This window comes from Sorex araneus, chromosome X (assembly GCF_027595985.1).
Source record: "Sorex araneus isolate mSorAra2 chromosome X, mSorAra2.pri, whole genome shotgun sequence".
NCBI classification, from domain to species: Eukaryota; Metazoa; Chordata; class Mammalia; order Eulipotyphla; family Soricidae; genus Sorex; species Sorex araneus.
Window position 1 is genome coordinate 157,396,908 of NC_073313.1, and position 17,579 is coordinate 157,414,486.

General features: G+C 65.4%; 1 protein-coding gene across 1 annotated transcript; it reads right to left on the minus strand.

The window, feature by feature from the left end:
* Positions 1–7,498: 7,498 nt before the first annotated feature.
* On the minus strand, positions 7,499–17,551 carry NDUFA10 (NADH:ubiquinone oxidoreductase subunit A10). Its single transcript, XM_055120741.1, has 10 exons — positions 17,400–17,551; positions 16,571–16,739; positions 16,036–16,251; positions 14,680–14,766; positions 13,779–13,900; positions 12,849–12,928; positions 11,644–11,698; positions 10,674–10,759; positions 8,952–9,060; positions 7,499–7,690 (listed from the first exon to the last, which is right to left on the minus strand). The coding sequence occupies exons 1-10, from the start codon at positions 17,445–17,447 to the stop codon at positions 7,622–7,624; spliced, it is 1,041 nt and encodes a 346-aa protein (XP_054976716.1). The 5' UTR covers positions 17,448–17,551; the 3' UTR covers positions 7,499–7,621.
* Between the last annotated feature and the right edge of the window lie 28 nt (positions 17,552–17,579).

A 17,579-nucleotide genomic window follows, 5' to 3' on the forward strand; every position in this document is an offset into this window, starting at 1 on the left:
GCGGAGGCTGCAGCCAGGCCCTGGGCCAAGGGCCAGAAAGGGCCCCTGCCCAGCGGCCGGGGCCGTCACATTCTCCCGGTCCTCCCCGTCAGACCCACCTGGAGCCGCTGAGCGCCCAGCCCTGCCCAGCCCACACCCTCAGGAGCCCGCCTGCGCCCTAGGTTCCTTCTGGAACGCTCCTCTGGGCTCTCCCTGATCACAGAGTGGCTGACCCCGACCTCAGGCTCTTGAGGTCCTCGGCATAGGCTCAGGGAAGGGCTGCGCGACCCCCTGGCCGCGGGAGGAGGGCGCCCCGCGACGTCCAGCCTCAGTATGAAGAGGCCTGGGTGTGCGTGGGGCTGATGTGGGCCCTCCCTGTGCCCAGCACCGACGCTGGGCACCAGCAGACCCACGGCCCAGCTGCCCCCAGCGGTCCTCCAGCTCATTCGGCTCTGCTTCGTGGGGGGTCTCAGCTGCATTTCCGGGAATGTAATTGCCTCCCAGGGGCCCTGGCTTTGCCCTGGAGAAAGGGCGCTGGGCTTGCCTTGGTGGGGTGGGGGCGTTGCCTTGTCTGCTTGCCCTGGGAGGGGCGTGGCCTTGCCCTGGGGAGGGGCGTGACCTTGCCCTGAGGATGGGGCATGGCCTTGCACTGGGGAGGGGCGTGGCCTTGCCCTGAGGAGGGGCGTGGCCTTGCCCTGGGGAGGGACGTGGCCTTGCCCTGGGGAGGGGTGTGGCCTTGCCCTGGGAGGGGCGTGGCCTTGCCCTGAGGAGGGCGTGGCCTTGCCCTGGGGAGCGGGCACTGAGCTTCTGGCAAAGCCCACGTATGTTTTCTGTCACATCCCGCCTGGCCTGCCAGAGACCCAAAAGACCCCACTTCTTCCCCCTGCCCCCCCTCCCCAGAGGCAGGGCTATGCCCGGCACGCGGGGACAGGGCGGGGACGCTGCTGTCCTGCCCGGGCACAGCGCGGAGGCCACTCCCTCGGGTGCAGGTCCAGTTGGGGCTGGCCTGGGCGCAGAGCGGGGGTGGCCGTGGGCAGCCGAGGGCTGACGGGGCGACGGGAGGGACGAGCAGGTGGGAGATGGGCCGCGGGCACCGCCGCGGGGAGGGCACTGGCCAGCAGCCCACAGGACCCCTGAGCACCACAGGGGGTGACTCCCAGGCCAGAGCCCGGAGCGAGCGTGGCCCAGAACTCTGGGCTGGCCTTTCCGACACGGTCACGAGGCCGTGCGTGTCCCACCTGGCGGCCCGCGGGCGAGGGTCTCAGCGGGCATCCGCCCCCGCCCCTCGCCAGCGCCGGGGACAGCTGCCCACTCCTGGGCGCGCGACCCCACCCAGGGAGGGCCCCCACTGCCACATGGCGGCTCTGCACGGTGGCTCCCAGGGGTGTGTGGGGCCCCAACCAGCATCTGTCAGGGCACCCTGAGAAGGGGGGGGCGGCCTCCCTCCGCCCCCCGGAGCACGGTGAGGAATTCTGGCTCCAAAAGAGTGAAGTGCTCCTGGTGGGGCGGAGCACCCAGCAAGGAACCAGCTGGGCACTCCCACCAGGCAGCTGAGCACCCCACCCAGGCAGCCAGGACCCCCACCCAGGCAGCCGGGCACCCCCTCCTCCAGGCCTCCCCAGGACGCCGTACCCCCAGCCTGGCCCCTCCCATGACCTGGGCTCCCAGCTCGGGTGGGACCTGTCCTGCCCCTCCACCCCCACGCAGCAGGGCGCTGGGGGCCGCCAGGGGGCGCCCGGGCCGCGCTGGCCGCAGCCCAGGGGCATCCCTCAGGGCCCTTCCCAGACGTGCTTCCGCTTCACAGGGTTGCGGGCTGCCTGGTGACCTCCAGCCTGGATCCAGTGCGCGTGCACACAGGCACTTATAAACACGCACGCACCCACGTGCTCACATGCACTTAGACACATGCTAATAAACACACATGCACACATGCACTCATAAGTACACATGCAGACACACTCAGAAACGTGCACACAGACACACAGATGCACAGGTACAGATACAGCACATGAACACACGCGTGCATAAAGATGCCCCACAAACACATATTAACACATAACTACATGTGTTATGACTACCCGCAGACACCCACACACATGTATGCATGTACACTCAGCACGCACACACGAAGACACACATCTCAGACCCTCCCAGGGCCCCATTCTAACTCCAGTCCCGCCCTCATCGGCCTCTGCTTCTCAAACCTGAGGTCCTGGTGGCCTGTCCCCCACTCAGGGGACTTTTCTGAGACTGCACCCACTCCTGTCCATCCCTCCCTAGAGACCCCAGTGACAGGCCCCGCCGTCCTTACCCCCAACTCGGGGGCGGGAGTAACACCAAGGGAATGCACCTGGTGCGGCGTGTTAGGGCACGGATCGAGATCTCCCTTTAATGACAAAGAGACTCCGGAGACTGCAAACAGCAAGCAGGGTTTATTGTAAGACTGGCTAGCCAGGGTCCAGCTGCCTACGCGGACACGCAGGTCCAGCAGGTTGGGCAAGACCCCAAGCTTCTCCAAAGGAGATCTTATATAGGCCTTCCCCGGCCGTTACAGCAGAGCCCGCGCATTTCATAGCCAATAGATTTGTGATATTACAAACTTTCTTAACCAATCCATTTAAAAGGACATCACTCCTTGGCCTAGAGATCAGTATTCGCACCAATATTCAGGAATGTCCCGGTTCTGGGGGCAGTCCTGGGTCCTATGACATGGGTCTTGTGAGAGGCATTTGGCTCTCTGGTCTGACCACCACCCTTCTTGCGACCCGGGGCACCTGTATCCGAATTCCTTGCTCAGGGGCAGAAAAACATGTTATTCTGCAAGGCGGGCTCCTGTACAAAGAGTCCTGTGGTCTGTCCTGGGCCAGTCCTTCACATTGAGAAAGCTAAACTGTTTCCTACGGTCTGTTCTGGGCCAATTCCTCACACGGCGCAGCTGCAGCCCTGGGGTCTTCAGGGCCAGCCCCCCCACCCCAGCCCTGCGCTGGGTCCCCCACCCCGCCGTACTGTCCCCAGTCCTCAACGGGGCCGACCCCTGCGGCGCCCCGGGATCGCGTCTCCCGAGGGGCAGGTCAGGGCAGCGCGAGGGGAGTCACCTGGGCGCGTCCCTGGCCAGGGCCCGGCTGGGCGGGGCAGGGCGCGGGGCCCTCAGCCCAGCTCACACGCGCGCAGGACACCCGCGGGGACGGGCGGGCGCGGGCGGGCAGCGGAACCTCAGGGCCAACCGGCAACCCAGCGCCGCCCGCCACGCGGCCACCAGGGGGCGACAAAGCGCAGCCGCCAGCGCGAATGGAAGCCCCAGCGCGGGCGGGCACAGGTGTGGGGTGCAGGTGGGGGCAAAGGTGTGGACGCGCGTGTAGGGGCCCGGGTGTGGAGGGGAATGGCATGGGGGTCCAGGTGTGATGGACACAGGTGGGAGGGTGATGATATGGGGGTACAGGCGTGGGGCTCAGGCGTGCAGGGAGACCTATGCCAGCCCAGAGCAGACGTGGACGTGACACTCGGGCAGGCCCAGAGGTCCCCGAATGCTCCTGGCCCGGTGTGGGGAGGTGGGTTCGGGCCCCCCTGGAGGGGCGTCTCCGGGTGCCCAGGGGTCCCTGGCCCGTCCGGACGACTCCAAGGCCTCCTCCAGGCAGCCCCGGTAGCTCCAGGCAGCGGCCGTACCGGACACTGACCCGGCTTCGCCGAGGTCAGGCTCCGAGCCGGCCAGTCCCGGGGCCCCGACCCAGCAGGGTCAGTGCAGCGACCGGCCGGATCCAGACCACAGCGGTAGCGCTGAGCCGCGGCAGGGGAGACGGGACACAGCGCCCACTGGAGGGAGGAAGGGCACGGGAGGGCTTCGTGCAGGACCCGGACCCCGAGACACGCCCGCGCCTCCCACTAGTCAAAACTACACTACCCAGAACACCTTGCGACACGGGCGGCTGGGAAGTGCAGCCCCCGCCCCGCGGGCTGCCGGGAAGTGTAGTCCGAGCCCCGTGGTCCTTAGCACCGCGCGATGCTGGGAAGTGTGGTCCTCCCAGCACAGGACTCTGGGTCGTGTAGTCCAACTAAGGTCAAGCACGGCCTGCCACGGTCACCTTGGGAGCCCCTGGACTACTTGGGACAGGCAGGACGTGCCATCTGGGGAGCAGATGGGAGACTCTGACGGTCTCCAAGGCGTTGGAACTGGAAGAGCAGGAGCAGAGAAAATGAGCGCAGGGCGCAGCCACTGACCAGCTTCTCTGGGGGAGGGTCAGCTGTCTCAGTGCTGCCCATGGTGTCACTCTTGTGGACGGGGAGAGGGCAGCGGGGCTGCAGAAACTTCCAGGCCTCCTGCAAGGTCTGGGCTCCGTCCTCCACGGGCAGTCCCTGGACGCGGCTTTCCCAGGGGACAGGATGTCCGGGGTTCCCGGCAGACGCCCGTGCACACAGCCCACTGTGGCCCGCCCTGAAGCTGGCCACTCCCAGAGACGGGAGGGGTGACTGTGGGGCAGCACTGCTCCAGGCAGGCTGCGGGGTTGAGGTGGGGGGAGGCTGTGCCATGCTGAGCCCGGACTGCGCCCCTCGCTTTGGAAGTCCCCAAGAGACAAAGCCCGAGAGGTGCGCCACGGGCTGTCACGGCCCAGCTCTGCTGCTCTCCCACTCGGGGGCCCCCATGTCCAGCCGAACCTCCCGTCAGCACCACAGCAGGGGCCACTGCTGGGCCGTCGCGGTGCCCTCAGTTCCCCAGACGAGAGGATGAAGGGCCGGGCGGCTCTGGGACAGCAGCCTGGGGCCCGCGACTCTGTGCTGGGGCTGCTGGGCCGGGACATCAGCTGCTGGTGCCGCCCCGAAGCCTCTTTTCCAGGGGGGCTGGACCACCCTGTGCCTCTGCACCCGCGCGGGTCTTTCTGCAGTGGCTGCCTGATGGATGACAGTCCCCGAACCTCTCACTGCCCACCAAGACCATTTCTGGAAAGTTCCCTCAGGCCCAGCAGCCAGGGCCACAGCTTGCTCCAGGTGTGTGACTCATGGTCAGCCCCTGGCCAGGGGGGCTTTGGAGTCTCTCGGCAACTGTCCATGGGGCCTCAGCCAGGAGCCTGGACATGGCTGATCCCAGGGCCTGATGATGCCCGGGAGCCAGGAACAGTGAGGACTGTGGGCACAGGAGGTGTGCAAACCCTTCCAGGGGACCCTGCTCAGAGAACCCTCTCTGAGGACATCACCTCAGAAATCTCCACAGGGGACATCACTCCAGAGATGTCTCAAGGACCATTTCCTCAGGCCACATGATCTCAGGGACACCTCCATGGGGGACATCACCTCAGAGATGTCTCAAGAACCATTTCCTTAGGAACATCTTAGTCACATCACCTCAGGCCACATGACCTCAGGGATACCTCCACAGAGGACATCACTTCAGGGCACATTTTCACAAGGGACATCACCTCAGAGATGTCTCAAGGACCATTCCCTCAGGGACCTCTTGTCAGGCCACACCACCTCAGGGGACATCATACCAGGGACACCACTCAGGGCCCTCCCTGGGCAGCATGGGGCCGAGCCGATCTCTGCTGGAGCTGAGTGGTGCCCTTTGTGAAATGCGGGTTGATGGGGACTCCCCTGCTGCCCTCAGTGGGACACTGCTCCCTCCTCCCGACCCGAATCCCACTGCTTGGAGGCTTCTGACTGCGCTGCAGCCTGGGGTGGGCCCAGAAACATCATGTCTGACTGGAAACCGTCTACACCACAGCCCACAGGGAGAGTAGCCGTGTCAGAACACCAGGCCGCATCTGTGCCTGAGCATCTGCCTTCAGTTCTGCTGCTGTGAGGAGGCTGAGTGGGTACTGCAGGGCTTGGCGCTGGATCGAGCTTGGCCTGCGGCTGCAGGTACAAAACAGCCTGTGCCACTACTCTGACTCACCTATTTATAAGCAGGGGTTACAGTCTGTGATGGCTGATAAACTCCTTAAAATAACCCACAAACTTGGCCAGAATTGTCTCCTAAACTCAGATGTTTTTCTCCCTCCATGGAATGTGGCCCAGTGAAAATCTGGCGGGGCCAGGGGTCTGAGGCCACTTTACACACGGGATCTGCATACCCACCGGACCATTTTCTCAGTTGCAGAGGATGGAAGAGGAACCTGCACCCCGATACTAGGAGCGAAGGGATCTGGCACCCCAGAGGGCTGCTATGAAGGGGGCCGAAGTCTGGGAGTGCACGATATCTACAGTCCAGCTGGAGATGCAGGCGTGAGCTACAGGGCATTGGGGGTGTCGGGCGTGTGGGGGTCAGGCTGTGGCCCTGGACTTGGTTCCTTTGGGCCTTGGTCGTGCGGGCCGGAGGTGAAGAGACTGGGGTGCCCAGGCGTGCTGGGACCAGAAAGGCCAAGGGACAGAGTGGGCAGTGCATAGCCCCACTGTCAGTGACGGTGAGGGGGCTGTCTGGGGCTGGGGAGACAGGCGCTTCCGAGCGGACGGCGTCAGTGGCAGTTTGGACAGGAGCTACTGGGCAAGGTCCCGGAGCCCCTTCCTCTCCCCTTGTCTCCCCCTCCCCCACTCTGGTACCTTCCACCTCTCCCATGCCCTCTGCTCCTGCCCAGTCTGTGGCCTTGAAAGGCATTCACCACCGCCACATGTGGCCCGAGCTCTAGAACCCCGCAGGCCACTGCTCTGGCCCCAGAACTCTGTGGATGTGGACATGGCGAGCCTGGGCCCGCACGGAGCAGGGCAGATTGTGGGCCATGGCGGCCAGACCTGTGGCTCACCCTGACACGTGACAGTGACTGTCAGGGCGGGAACTCCTCGCTGTCCACGGAAGCTGCTGTGGAGTGATGGACGTACTAATAATGCGGAGGCCCAAGGCCAAGGCCGGGCTCCATCCGGGGCACAAACGGTGCCTTCCACCTTCATCGCCGGGGATTTGAGGCCAGCGGGGTATCAGCAGGTGCTGACCTTGGCGGGAAGCTGCAGACGGCCTGGGCCCCAGCGCTCAGCTGAGCAGCAATCCTGGACAGGGGGCAGACGGCCACTGCCAACCCGGCCTCCTCCCAAATCTAGCCCCAGCTGGATGAGACTGGCGTCAGGCAGGAAACAGTGCTGGACAGCAGGGAAGCCACGTGGGAGCCACGTCACTGCTGCCCGGTCACAGCTGAGATCTGGATGCAAGAATGCGTCACATCGGTGACAGGGGATCCCTGGGTACAAGGGGAGTGATAGCCTCTTCAAATCCGACAGGGTTGGGGGCACCGTCCTAGACACTTGTCCAGCAGGTGTCCGTCCGCTCTTGCCCGGGATCCCACCGAAAGCTGCACCCTCCCCCCCCCTCCGATGGCAGCCTGGGGGCGAGGGAATATGGGTCTTCGCCCCGAGATTCCTGGGGGGCTGGACAGACATTTCTGCTGTGGGCCCACCTCCTTCCCGAGGGGCTCGGCTGGCTCGGCTGGCTCTGCCCTCTCTCCAAGCCCCTCCCCGCAGGCAGCGGCTGAGCCTGAAGGACCCGAAGGACTTAAAGGAGCTGCAGGGGTGCGGTGGGCCCGACATGGTGCGTGCACAGGGGCAGAGGCAGAGACGTTTATTCCTCAGGCTCCGGGTGGTGCAGGGGAGGCCCCGCGGGGCTGGAACCCCTTCATGCCGCCTGGGCACCCACAGACAGTCCTCGGCCATGGTGGGTGCCTGGTGCTCACTTCAGCCAGATCCACTGGTCGCCCACGTCCTCGTTGTAGCCGGGGCAGTACTTACGGCCCGGAAGCTGTGGGGAGAGGCCTGTGAGTGGGCCGCGCCCTGCAGGCCGCCCTGCCCTCCCTGCGGCCACCCACCCGGGCGGCAGGAAGTGCACCTGCAAAGGCCGGGCCAGAGCTCTGGGGGAGCCCCAGGGCCTTGCTGAGCACTGGTCGGGGCCACCTGGGGCCCCTGAGGGCTGAGTAGGGGCCAGACACAGGCCTGGACACAGGCCTTCTTCCTGGCTGTCCCGGCTACTGTGGAGGGAACCCAGGTGTGGTGGCCCACGGACATGGGCGGGCCACAGGGGGAAAGAACGTCGGGACAGCAGGGGCACGAGTCCAGCGTGAGGCACTGGGAGATCGGGGCCACACACAGGGCCCGGGCCTCAAGTCGCTTCCCGATGACGCCATCATGGGCGTGGTCGGGAGACGAGACTGGAGTCACCTCAGGAATCCTTTGGGTTTTGAGGAGCAATTTGCAGAGCGAACCGGAGAGCTACTCGACACGCACGTGCCACTCGCTCACACGGGGCTGCGGCTCTGCCGACCCAGACCCCCAGAGACAGCACAGCGATGGGTGACAGCAGCCGGCAGGACAGCCGGCTCCTCGCGTGCCCAGCTGGCCGTGCAAGCACCTCGGGCTGGGCCCGGGGGCTGAAGGGACAGGGGACTTGCACCCGAAATGCAGCAACCACGGGGAGAGGCGGCCGGGATTCCGAGAACGGGGGTCCACACCCGCATGTGCAGACACCCCTGGTGGGGCGCAGTGGACACTGCAGCAAGGACCCCCACCCTCGAGTGCTCGAGGCTGCTCAGCGCTACCCGCTGCTTCTGACGGCCGACTGGCTGTCTCTCCCCTGCTCCCTCCAGGGCTGTGAAGTCCCTGAGGCGGGAACTCCTAGGCCCGGGGCAGCGCTGCACCCACCACCCCTCTGGGGCCACCCTGTGACCGAATGGGGACACTGGATACAAGGTGCTGACTGTGGGGGCGGGGGGGGACACTGCGGGGGCCGCAGGGAGGAAGAGGCCAGAGTGGGGGCTGCAGGCTGTGAGGAGGAGCTGGTGGCGCTGAGGGAGGAGCCGTGGGTCGCCTGAGGGCTGAGCCCGGGCCGCACCCCTGCCAGGCACAGGAGTTGCCGCTCAGTCCCGGCCCGGGCCGACCTCTCCAACGACTCCAGGTGGTTCTCACGACAACCAAGTCACTTACTGGAGGCTCCCAAGCCAGAGGAGTGGACAGGGACGTGGACACCCCAAACCTGCCGCCAACCCCGTGGTGGCCCCACGGCTCACCTCGGTGAACTTGCGGAAGACGCGGTCGCTCTGGTGGGCGCCGATGGTGATCTCGGGGAGGTACACGGGGATGGTCGTGTACTTCAGCACCTCCAGCTTGTTCTGCACCCTGAGAAGGCGGGCGACAGGTCACACGAGCTCACGTCATGGCACCGGGGGCGCCCCGTGGCTGGTGGCCGTCCACACACTTCTCTGGCTGGGATGAACACAGAGCACCGGACGCCACTCACACACCCAAGAGCCAGGACGCGGACACTGCCACGAGTGGCTTCTCTGAATTCAAGTCTGAACAGAGCCCCGGGGCTGCAGGCGAGAGGCAAAGTGGGGGCGCAGGAGGCGTCTGTCTGGTGCCCAAGTCCCTGCACAGGCACACAGTCCCCACCGTCCCTGATGCCCCTGAGGCGCCACACCCCCCGGCCAGCCTCGGTGCCAGCAGGCCTGGCTGACAGAGGAGTCGGCCCATAGGCCTATCCAGGGCGCACGCCAATGTTAAAACTTTTAACAGGCAAATATTATCCTAGGTGCATTACGCCCGGGTATTTGTTAAAGTGACGCTACAGAACAAACTCAACTGAACCCGAAGGTCACCTTTTCACCTGTTAACAGCTATCAGGGCTGCAGGTGGTTTGGCTTTTTCTACACTTTGAAATAATCCCCCAATCCTAGAGAAACAGCCTGGCGGGACCGGGCCCAGAGCAGCCGCGCCATCCGGAGACGCGGAGATGCCCGGCTGCCCCTTCCCGCCCTGCCTCAGCCACGCTGAGACCAGCCCAGGGAGTGCAGGCCCTGAGGACATCCCAGAGCCAGACTGCGAGGGAGGACGCTGTCAAGGGGCGAGCAACACAAACAGGGAAAGCATGAAATTCCCTCTCAGCATCCCCGAGGAGCTGCAGGCCGCACCTCCCCCGAGTGTCCCAGGGAGGCCACAGCAGGGCACACCCTCCTCGGGAGGGTCAAGCAGCCACAAAGGGACCAGGGTTGGGACCCCAGGGAAGGGGGAAGATGAGGCCAACACATGGGAAATGCTGCAACATGAGCACGCACACACACACACACACACACACACGCACGCACATGCAAGCAAGCACACATATATGTAAGGGTACACACCCCACAACTCGGCCCCACCACACGCAAGATTACAGAGTGCCTGCCAGGGGTCTGGCCCAGACGGAACAAGCAGGGCTGGTAAACGGAGCGGAAAACTGGCCGTAATTTCCTTTCAGGCCCCGAGCTAAGAAACGGGGCTCAAACAAAAACCAAACTCCCGCAGCGAGCTGTCAGGACCCCCTGGGCAGGGGCGGCTGACCGGGAGCAGCGACAGCAGGGGACGAAGCTCCTTCTGCAGCAGGGACTGCAAGTCACAACTTCTGGCACGAAAGCAGGAGTGACCTGTGCACCCCACAGGAGGAGCAGGGGCTGGGGGGGTCGCCCCGCGGCCACACACGCGCATACAGCCTGCAGCAAGGCCCGCCTGCCCGGAAAGGCCATTCGATACAAGCTGACCGGGCAGGCGCACAGACGAGCCTGGGGACAGCAGGGGGCGGCGAGGAGCCAGCAGGGGGCCAACTCAAGGCCACGTCCCCAGAGCTCACTCACACCTTCCGGAGACCATGCCGGCGGCCCCCACGGCTGTGGGGCTGGGGCTCACTCCCCCAGAGGCCGCCCGAGACCCCAGCCCTGACACCGGCCGCACTACCCGGCACCCGGCACCCCACTCACAGCATCCGCAGGTTGTGGAATGTGCGGTCGTCCTGGTCGAGCCACGGCCCTTTGTCATACTTGAGGTATTCAATGTCCTCCACCACCTGGACAGGGAAGGCCAGCGTGAGGGCGAGGGCCGCGTGATGGCTTCTGCCGCCACCTCATCAGCTCGCCTGCCTCATAGGTCGGCTGCTGGAGGGGCTCGGTCTGGGGGCTTTGCCCAGCGTCTCTGGAGTGGAACAGAACATTCTTGCATGCTGGCAGGAAGGGCAGGGGCCAGAGAGCTGGGCAGAGGAGCGCTGGCTTTGCACATAGCTGAGTCCGGTCCCCGGCACCCCAGTTGATACCCCAAGCGCGCCAGGAGTGATCTCGAGCACAGAGCCAGGAGTAAGCCCTCGTGTGGCCCCAAACCAAATAAAAAGACGGAGGGTGCAGGAAGCAGCACTCTGAGAAATCACTCATTTCCCTACAGGTCCTAGGAGGAAACAGCTGACTCAACACAGACCAGAGTTTAGTTCCCAGAAACGATGTGCCTCCGTTCCCCCCCAAGAACCTCCCTTCCCTGCCACACTGTCCCCGAACAACCAAAGCCAGGAGCCCTCGGGCTCAGAGGTGTGAGCTCAGACCACACTGTCTGCGGGACGGGTGACTTCTGAGAAGAGCCACCTGAACCACTATGACAATGTGCAAACAAATCAGCCCCCAGAAAAGGGGTCAGGAAGGCAAATACAAGCAACCTACTCCATAGGGTGCTGCTGACCCCATGAGAGCGCGCCCGTCCCTGCCTGCCCCGTTCTACCTTCCACAGCCACAAACGGCATCACTCGAGAACAGCAGCCCCGGGCCTGCGGGAGGCGGCCGCTCGACAGGCGAGGGAGTGAGACACTTCTCAGAACAGCGAGAAGCGACTGGGGGTTATCTGTCTGCTGGACCCTCAGGCCGGCATCAAACCTAGAAACGATTACAAACATCTTATACGCTTTCTTACCTTTTCTGCGTCTTGAGCTTCCCTTGCGGTGTACTGCAAAACCTCACACTTTTCACTACAAGGAAAAGACAAATAAGACGCTAAGTGGCCAGGCCTAAGGCCACCCGAGGAGGGAAGCACAGCACGACGGCGGTGGGTAGGGCAGGGGCTGCCCTTTGGAGGAGCCGGGCACGATGGCCCAGGGCACGGCTGTCAAGGACAAGCTGAAGGGAGGAATCGAGGCCCGGCTGGATGGGCACAGTAGGCTCCCATGCCCTCCCGGAGAACACTGCCCAGGCGGGACGGCACAGCGGTCCCCTCCTCTTCGAGGCCGCCATGGACACACCGAGGAGACCCATGAGGCCAGCATGCCACCGGGGAGGCCTCCCTGGGGAGCAGCCGAATAGCGGAGGGAGGACCACCCTGCTGCTGACTCTGGCCGTGGTCACTGGGGAAGCCCATGGGTAGGAACCCCCGTCCCCCGCCCCTGGGTCTAGTTTTCAGCCCTGAGAGTAAAACCTCCCAAACCTCGGAACTCACGAGCTGAACCCCAACACAGGTCCAGGACGGGAAGCCCCACTAAGCACTGGACAATCCTGATTGCCATGACCTCAGGATCAAGCCCCGCGACTGAGCTACTGGAACCTGCCTGCCTCCACGGAGCTGGACCCTGGTCCGATTCTCCCAAAGTTAAGGGACGAGGGGGCTGATGACTGCCCCGAACCCCTCCCAGGAAAGACCCTGTGTGGCCAGAGCTCTGGAGGCAGCTGGGACAACGCCCTTGCTGCAGCCTCTCCCGCCCGGCTCCCTTTGGAATGCAAGCATCGCCCAAAGCAGCAAACCTGGAGCCAGCCCGCCCTCCCGACCCAACAGAAACACGGTCTGCTCTGTCCTCACGTGACCGCGACGGACACCCAGGACAGCACCCGCAGTGAGAGCCCAGACCCCATAACCCAGCACCGAGCCCAGACAGCACCCGCAGTGAGAGCCCAGCGCCCCATAACCCAGCACCGAGCCCAGACAGCACCTGCAGTGAGAGCCCAGAGCCCCATAACCCAGCACCGAGCCCAGACTGCACCCGCAGTGAGCCCAGCGCCCCATAACCCAGCAGGGAGCCCAGACAGCACCCGCAGTGAGCCCAGCACCCCATAACCCAGCACCGAGCCCAGACAGCACCGGCCGTGAGAGCCCAGACCCCCTCAGTGCAGGGCACTGGCTGCACTCACCTCATCTCCGGGAGAAAAGTCTGCTTGTAGGCATCCTCGATGTCCTGGAGATAGGCAGGGGACACCTTCTTCTCATGCGGCTGGACAGAGGCAGGAAGGACAGGTGAAACACCGACACCCCCTCCTCCACCAAGCACCCACCCACCCCGAGCCGCAGGACGCCGGAGGCTGACCTAGGCGGGCGCCTGCTCGCTCTGCCACCCCCGTCACCTGACTGTGGTCCCGGGTGAGCTACCCCTTTACTGCACAGAGGCCTGCCTGGCTCTGGCCGTCAGGTCTACCCCAGGAAGATGGGGACTCTGTCCCTCCAGGCTGGATTCCGACCCAACAAGGCAGCTGCCGCGGAACTTGAACACAGGCTTGCTTCAGCGGCACAGACCAGACCAGTAACTGGATCATTCCACAGAGGAGAATGGCTTTTTATGCTTGGGTTTGGGGACCACACCTGGCAGTGCTCAGGGGTCATGCTGGCTCTGCACTCAGGAATCGCTCCGGGCAGTGCTTGGGGGACCCTATGGGATGCCGGGGTCGGAGCTGGGTCAGCCGCTGTGCAGCTGCTCCAGCCCCAAGGTCACCGCGTCTCTCAGGCTTGCAATCCTGTCCTTTGACCCTGGGAGGAATGGTCCTGAAAGCCTAAAGGCTACTTCTTGCTTTAGTCACCCCTAAGCAAGAGGGCGTCATGGCACTAGCAATGGGCAGGAGGGCAGGAGGCTCAGGCCCGGGCACCCACCCTCAGGAAGGGCCACTTCTAGCCCCTCCGGGACCCCAGGACACTGTGCCACGGGGAGGGGCAGTCTGGAACAGAAGCCCCGCCCACCCCTGCCCGGCATTGCCCCAGAGCCCATGGGAGGGTCCAGGGCCGTGCCCAGGCCATGGGGTCCCTCTCAACTGACACCACAGGGCGGGGGCCGAGGGGAGCAGGCTCCTTACATTCCCTTTCTTCTGGATCCGGCTCTGGATCTCGGGGACCGGGACGTCCACGTAGACCACGACGTGGGGTGGCAGGTACTCACAGAGGGTGACCTTCCGCACCTCGTAGTAATGGTCCACACCTGCACACGGGACGGGGGCACCCGTCACTGCCACGCGGCACCCACTCGATCCGCACAGCGGTCAGCCCACAGCACAACACCGAGCCCGAAGGAATGGCTCAGCCGCATTTCCCGGCCCCCTTCCCAGCCCACCTCCCAGGGCCCACCGAGGGTCGGGACAGCCACGTCACAGCCAGGCGCAGCTGCCCGCAACCCGGAGGGAAAGCGCCAGCCGTGGGCCGGGCAGCACTCGAGGCCGGGGTCTCGGCTCCCCAAGCACTGCCAGGCTGGCTCCCCCCACAGGGTCCCCGAGACTATGACCATCCCCCCAGAATGGCCGATGGGGGCTGGGGCGAGAGTTCAGCAGCTGGGAATTCACCCGCACGCGGCTCACCCGCTCAACCCCGGGGACCGTTTACGGTTCCCTGCCAGGAGGAAGCCCGGGCACCGCCGAGTGTGGGCCCCAAACCCAAACGACTTCTCTGCTCTCAGAACCCCAAGAGCGCGGCAGGGTGGGGAGCCGTGTCCTTGGGGTGCACGGAGAAGGGGCTTGGCAGCCCCCACCCCCGGGGAAAGCAGACACCCCACTCCCAGACGGGATCCCCAGGAGCCTCGTCACAAACTGCCTGCAGCTTCGCACAGGGGACGCTCCAGTGCGGCAGGCGTGGCTGACCCGACACCCACGGAAACCACGGGCTTGCTCCGACGCCCAGAGACTGCAGAGGCGGCCGGGGCAGTGCGGGCAGCACCAGGGCCCCCTTCCCAGCCCCGCCCCTGAGGGCGGCGCCCCTCGGACTCACACTGCTTCCTGACGAAGCCCTGCTTGTACATGGCGTCCAAGAAGACGAAGTCGCTGAAGATGGAGCGTTCCAGCACCACGCCCTGGCCTGCGGGGACACGGACAAGGACGTCAGAGGGGAGCAGGCCCCCTCTCTCGGCACCTGTGAGGGGCGTGCGGGTGGGTGGCAGGAGAGCAGTTTCCGGAACGACGTGAAGTCAGGATGTCCTGCTCGCCCCAGGAGTGTCCCCACACACCCGGTACCTGAACGGGAGCGCACCCTGAACCACCAGGATCCCCCAAGGCACCCTGTTCCTGAGCCCCCCACCCTGAGGGGATGGTGCCCTCCCGTGCTCCCCCGCATCCGCACACACTCGACGCTTCGTGGCCTGGGGGAAGCCCGCTTCGTGGCCTGGGAGGCAGATGCGGGCTTCCCCCAGGCCCGGGACAGGTGGGCTGTGGCCATGCCGACCCGCTGCCATCCACTACGGGACAGCCCCCACGGGCAGCTGCAAGGGCATTCCTGCCCCTCTGGACCCCCACACTCGAGGGGCCAGGCCACTGCAGCAGCCGGATGCAGACGGTGTTCTGCACAGCGCCAGTCTGCAATCATTCTCCCCGCCCCCCCCCCCCGGAACTCCCAACATCCGCCCCTACAATGGATATGACACACACACGCCTGGAACGCTACACACTCCACACTCCATACAGCCCCACAGTCTGCACCCTACATACAAATCTCACGTCTACAAACGTATATGTGCCCCCCCCCATGCTCTACACACCCCATCACTCTGCACATACCAACACTCCAAACACACCCGACAGTCTGCACACCCCAAACTGTAAACACACACCCCAACAGTCTCCCTGTGCCCCTAGAAACTCCCCCACACTGTCTTCACACCCCCACAAATGAGCAACCGCATGTACGCGCACACACATACCCCAGCACTCGGGAGCTCACGGTTGTCACTGGCTGGCACGTGTGGGGACCCACCCCCGGCGGGTTCTACTTCCCACCGCCCCCAACAGCCCCGATGCTCCTGCTACCCCCCCTCACCGGCCCCTCGTCCACTTTGGCCCACCTCGGCAGTCTAGGCCCGGCCAGGGCACAGCAGACAGCAGTGACGCACTGTTGGCTGAACCCAATCTGTGGGCTCCCTGCTCAGGCCCTCAGAGGCTCCTCTCGCTCCATCCCTGCCATCTGCGCCCCAGTGCCACGCCCAGGAATCCCTGTCCCTGAGGTCACGACGCCACCTTCCCTCTGAAGCAGCCCTGTGGCCCTCGGGGTGCGCCGGAATCAAAGAGCCTGCCTTGCCAAAGGCCCTAGGAAAAGTGGACACTGCGGCCGTCCCTGAGGCCCAGCGGCTCGCACCTGTGCTCAGCAGGTGCTCCAGGGCGTCGGCGTACTGCAGGAGGCGGCTGGCGTACAGCCAGGACTGCAGGCGGTAGCTGTTCCCGTCGTTACTCTTCGGGTCATCGTAGAACTTCTCCAAGCTGCAGTTCCCACTGAACTCCACGTCCAGGGGCCTCCCGTCGCCCGTGGTGCTGTCGGCATAGTGGATCCCCGCTTCAGGAAAGTGCTTCAGCCCTGCAGGGGAGACGTGCCCAGCAGGGCAGAGCTCGTCAGCGCCCCCTCAAGCCTGGATCCTGCAGGCGGAGACCTGGGCGGGCAGCGGGCGACCACCAGCCCAACACCAGGAAGCAGCAGCCTCCACAGCTCCGGGAAGGCCCGCCCGGGCACAGCCACCACAGCACGTCTGTCAGTCGCCCAGCTCGGAAGGAGGAAACGGTTTTCTCAACGACATTCAGATAGGCCCCCCCACCGCGCTGGGCCACCCGGGTGGGAAGGAGCACCGAGTCGGGACGCCCCACACCAGGAGTCCGAGCGCGCACGGCCGGGCTCTTACCGAGTTTCTGGGCGATCTCCTTGGCCAGGCTGCCTTTCCCGGAGCAGATGTTGCCGTCCACGGTGATGACCTTGCTGTACTCCGTCAGCTTCTTGCTGGTTCTCTCCCCCAGCACGAAGGCCAGCGGCCCGTAGCGCCTCCCGCACTGGGCACTCGAGTGAATTCCGTTCTGGAAGACAGATCGTGCACTGCAGCCACGGCCACGTCCCGGGTTTGCCGCTGCCGGTCTAAGCGCCCGGCCCCGCAGAAGGCGCAGGGGCGGCTGTCCGTCTGTGTCAGTGGCACATCCTCACTGCCCAAACGGCTCGCTTAACGACATCACCAAGCACTAGCTGGGAGGAAGGTGGAAAGGGACGGTCCCCACACCCCTCCCCCGATCCTGCAGGTGCCCCCCACCCCCGGCAAGGCTACCGCACCTCCCCCACCCTGCAGGGGCCCCCCACCCCCGGCAAGGCTCTAGCACCTCCCCCACCCTGCGGGAGCTCCCACTCCACCTCCCACCCTGCAGGCGCCCCCACACCTCCCCACCATCCTGCAGATGCTCCCCAACCCCCCACCCTGCAGGCGTCCCCCTAGCCCCCCACCTTGCGGGGCCCCCACACCTCCCCACCATCCTGCAGGTGCTCCCCAACCCCCCACCCTGCGGGGCCCCCACTGCCCCCCACCCTGCGGGGGCCCACTCCTCTCAAGCACCCGGCCGTGTCCCCTGCGTCGGGCCCCCGTCCCGTCCCCCCACCTACCGGCCGCCCCGGGACGCGCTAGACTCACCGCCGCAACGCGGGCCCGGAGGGCGCCCCTCCCCGCCGAGACCCCCGCCTGCCGCACTCACCGCGCGCGGGGCGGCCGCCGCCGCGACCCTCAGCAGCCTCAAGGCCATGGCTCCCCGGCGCTCGCTCAAGGACCCCGGGACGGCCGGGGGCCTCCCAGCCCGGCGCGCGCCTGACGTCACGGGCTGCCCGCGGCGCGCCTGTCGGATCCGGCCCGGCGCGCGCCTGACGTCACGGGCTGC

Bases quoted from the DNA above. Each gene is read 5' to 3' on its own strand.
- NDUFA10 (XM_055120741.1), bottom strand. From the start codon at position 17,447: ATGGCCTTGAGGCTGCTGAGGGTCGCGGCGGCGGCCGCCCCGCGCGCG. The intron at 16,740-17,399 runs GTGAGTGCGGCA...TCTGTCTTCCAG, and splicing joins CGGCGGCCGCCCCGCGCGCG to AACGGAATTCACTCGAGTGC. The intron at 9,061-10,673 runs GTGAGTGGGGTG...CCGCCTTCTCAG, and splicing joins TTCCACAACCTGCGGATGCT to GGTGCAGAACAAGCTGGAGG.